Genomic DNA, 4087 nt, shown 5'->3' with positions numbered 1-4087 from the left:
CCTGGAGAGGTATCGTCCTGTAGGTTTTTGCTCCATCCCTAATTTACCGCACCTGATTTTAATAGTTACCTGGTTCATAAGCTGAATCAAGTTAGTTTACAACTAGGTAGCTCCCCAAGAACAGGGTTGGAGAGCCCTGAGGTAACTGTAACAACGCTCATTACATGGTCATTACATTTTTACGTCTAAATGGCCATTTAGAGCTAGGTGACTGTAAAAATGAATGTGTAATGCATTTATCTTCATTCTGTATTATATAGCAGGACAACAGTGCTCCTGGTTCCGTATCTGGTGCAACATCACAAGTGTCAGTGAATAACAGAGTAATAACACAGACATCAGCAAATGCTCTCACGGAGAGCTCTTACAGGTATTTCACAACAAATACTGTGTGTTTTAATATGAAAAATGTTTTATTTCTCTTTCATTTCGATTACTTAACTTTTTCGTTATCATGGCAACAATCGTCACTACAATATATTTCATTTCATCAGTCGAAACATTTAAAGGGACAGACAGGGTGTCATCCAGAAGACGTTAGTTGTTAAATAGACAGACAGATTACTGCTGCTGAGGTAGCTTCCCTCTCCCCCTGCCTCCATAGAAGCCCTTGGTACCGTAGGGTCCTTGGGGCAGACGCACCACCCTCAGGGGCAGAGTCTGTCTCCGCAGCTTGCCCGGGGTCTCCGGGTGGAGTAGGGCCGCGCTAGCAGCCACCTTCTGGCGCTGCACCCAGGGGCAAGACACCTTCTCCTGTGCATGGTCCCCAGAGCACCTGCTCCTTCCCACACCTCCAGACCTTGAGTCCCGGAGCTTAGACAGGACCAGGGGGACGCGGGACGCATGGCTGTCCGAGGAGGAGGGCCTATCACTTTGTGATGTTTGGCAATGACCCTCCAGGCCCAGGGGGCTGTCCAGTGACTTATGGCGCTGGATCCTTCTGCATGAAAGCCTGGCTGGGGCTGAACCCAGGGTTGGGACTGTGGCCTTGGCAGGGTCAGACTCTAAGCTCTTCAGTAGTTCCGGATCCTTCATAGAGTTGTTTATGAAACATCTAGACAGGACTGGATCCTTCAGGGAGCTGTTGGTGAAACATCTAGATTTCACCTTGGGATTTTTCTGGGACACCTTAGTCACCTCTGGGCCTCCATCTGGCTTGGGGTCCTCCTCACCCTCCTTCTCCGCCGGCCGGTTGGTGGGGTGGGACGAGCCAGGGGTGCCCAGGCTGGCGACACAAACCACGGCCCCCTCTGCTCCTCCTCTCTGCAGGGCTCGGTAGGCCAACCTGGCCCCCTCCAGGGTCTCAAACTCCACCACAGCACACGTCCTGATGACAAGGAAAGCAACAGTTGAGATATTTTGCCATATTTTCCCAGTTTTGCAATGCATTTCTTTGTAATTATGTATATAGGACAGCGCCCATGTCTGTCAGTCCTGTAAAATTACACCAACAGGTATCTAAAGTAAGAAGCAATGTCAGGACTTCATAGAGGCTGCCCTAATTGAGGACAATATTGATGATCAATAGTCAACAAACGCTGCCTTTGGTTTTACCTGCGGCCCAGCTCGGCATGCCTCCTGGCATGACGTCTCAGCTCCACAGGAAGCTCTTTCCCAGGACGGAGGATACGCAGCGAGGCCACGGCAGCATGGGCACTGAACAGCTTCAGAGCTTTCTCTAGCGCTATCTGCTGGTCCAAGCTGCTGAGGGTAGTGATGTCACTTCCGGTGTTTTCCCCAAGCAGGTTCCAGGCTAGTAGCAGCTTGCTGTTGGGGGCACTCAACAGCCAATCAGGCAGAGGCTCTCTGCGCCTCACTTTGGTCCCTTCCCTGTTGACCTCCAGCGAATCAGAGCACAGCGCCGCGGCCAGGGTGGTACGCCAGTCTCTCGTCAGCTCCTTCATCTGAGACACACAGGTATTTTACCAGGCAGGTCAATCAAGTACAAATTATTATTTACAATGATGAAATAGCAAGATGCAACGTTTTGGAACATTCAGATATAAATATGACATGTAGAACAAACATGCCTAACTGACATGTAGAATAAAGAATCACATCATCCTCCACGTCTACATGTCAGTGAGGCATGTTTGTTCTTTTCATGGCATTTCTATATGCAGTGTTCAACATTTGGCTACTAAACATGGCCCAGGTTTGGGTTGTGTTTTCAAACCTTACCAATATCCACATAGCCTGGTCACAGATCTGTTTTGTACGGTCTTGTCAACTCCTTTGGTCATTGTAGTTGGCAAGACAGCACAATATTTTTCAGACCAGGCTTACATAATATTCACCATCATAGTAAATTGGCTGTAAGGAATTCTTGAATTCGAAGTTTGAGAGTCATTGGAGTGAATGAACAGAGCGGCACGTCTTGCTCTTCATTGTAGTCAGAGGGCTGATATAAATACTATGCATGCCAGTCTCTCTTGGCTAAGAGTTGAGGAGAGACTGACTGCATCACTTCTTCTTTTTATAAGGAGCATTAATGTGTTGAAAATTGTTTGCATAGTCAACTTACGCAGAGCTCTGACACACACACACACTTACCCCACCAGACATGCCACCAGAGGTCTTTTCACAGTCCCCAACTCCAGAGCAAATTCAACAAAGCGTACAGTATTATATATAGCCATTATTGCGTGGAACTCCATTCCATTGCATATTGCTCAAAAAAACTGAAAACCTGGTTTCAAAAGACGGATAAAGCAAACCTCATGGCACAACGCCCCTCCCATATTTAACCTAGATGGTTTGTGTGTATGTTTTGATATGTAGGCTATGTGTGCCTTTAAAAAAAATGATGTATGTAGTTCTGTCCTTGAGCTGTTCTTGTCTATTAATGTTCTGTGTTATGTCATGTTTCATGTTTGGAAACAGGAAGAGTAGCTGCTGCTTTTGCAACAGCTAAAGGGGATCCTAATAAAATAGCAAATGAGGGAACCAACTTGATCTCATAAAGCTGGCATTACCTTTTTGAAGGAGGTGAGCAGCTTGAGGCTGACGTATCCCATCCTGTTCCTCTGGACGTGTTTGAGCAGGAAGCCATCCTCTGCCAGGTGTTCATTGGACAGGTAGCACTCCAACTGGGACACGATCTGCCTGCTCAGGTCACATGACCCTGATGTCACGCTGGAGGACTCCGCCGATTGGCTAGCAAGTTTAGTGGAGAGCCTATGGGACAATCAGCTTCTCTTAGCATCTCAACATACAATACAAATCCAAACTACATTATTTCTATATACATTGACATTCTGATTCTCTACAGACCTATGCAATATCAATCGACAAGGTACAATGTTTTCTATGTGAGTTGATCGTCTAAAGTCTTACCCATCCTGGCAACTCAGTGTGTCGCTTTTAGAGAGGGCAGTTGGAGACATGGGTATGTCTGGGTAGCGTCCTGGGGTGAAAGGGCTTTGCCTTGGGTTCTCCGAAACACAGGCTGCTGAGGACATGCTGCTTGCGAGGGAGAGCAGCAAGCCAGGTCAAGGGCAGGGGAGGTTCTTCTGAATGTGAAGCCACAGAACATCTTAACAGGATTTAATACCTTCTGGTCCATTGTGACACATTTGAGTTCTGTGATTCCGTACTTCCAATCATCGGCAATCTAGAGCTTAGAGTAATGGGGGATTCTACAGCTGGTAATGCAACAATGCCACATTCTATGGCCATCTCACATCTCCTTCTTTTCCAGTGGTGTAAAGTACTTAGGTAAAAAATACTTTTAAGTACTACTTAAGTTGTTTTTTGGGGTATCTGTACTTTACTTTACAATTTATATTTTTTACTCCCCTACATTCCTAAAGAAAATAATCTACTTTTTACTCCTTACATTTTCCCTGACACCAAAAGTACTCATTACATTTTGAATGCTTAGCAGGACAGTAAAATGGTCTAATTCACGCACTTATCAAGAGAACATCCCTGGCCATTCCTACTGCGTCTATTCTGGCAGACTCACTAAACATAAATGTTTCGCAGTAAATTGTGTCTGAGTGTTGAACTGTGCCCCTTGCTATACGTAAATTTAAAAAACAAGAAAATTGCTGTCTGGTTTGCTTAATATAAAACATTTTAAATG

General features: G+C 45.8%; 1 protein-coding gene across 1 annotated transcript; it reads right to left on the bottom strand.

Annotated features, from left to right (window-relative positions):
- Positions 1-394: 394 nt before the first annotated feature.
- LOC139560038 (la-related protein 6-like) lies at positions 395-3461 on the bottom strand. The gene is made up of 4 exons (XM_071376530.1): positions 3337-3461; positions 2976-3177; positions 1555-1904; positions 395-1327 (listed from the first exon to the last, which is right to left on the bottom strand). The coding sequence occupies exons 1-4, from the start codon at positions 3459-3461 to the stop codon at positions 562-564; spliced, it is 1443 nt and encodes a 480-aa protein (XP_071232631.1). The 3' UTR covers positions 395-561.
- Positions 3462-4087: the final 626 nt, after the last annotated feature.

Source organism: Salvelinus alpinus, chromosome 30 (assembly GCF_045679555.1).
Source record: "Salvelinus alpinus chromosome 30, SLU_Salpinus.1, whole genome shotgun sequence".
Classification (NCBI taxonomy): domain Eukaryota; kingdom Metazoa; phylum Chordata; class Actinopteri; order Salmoniformes; family Salmonidae; genus Salvelinus; species Salvelinus alpinus.
This window is presented reverse-complemented; position numbering and strand designations above follow the sequence as displayed.

Bases quoted from the DNA above. Each gene is read 5' to 3' on its own strand.
- LOC139560038 (XM_071376530.1), bottom strand. From the start codon at position 3,461: ATGTCCTCAGCAGCCTGTGTTTCGGAGAACCCAAGGCAAAGCCCTTTC. The intron at 3,178-3,336 runs GTAAGACTTTAG...ATTGTCCCATAG, and splicing joins ACACTGAGTTGCCAGGATGG to GCTCTCCACTAAACTTGCTA. The intron at 1,905-2,975 runs GTAATGCCAGCT...TGTGTGTCTCAG, and splicing joins TGCTCACCTCCTTCAAAAAG to ATGAAGGAGCTGACGAGAGA.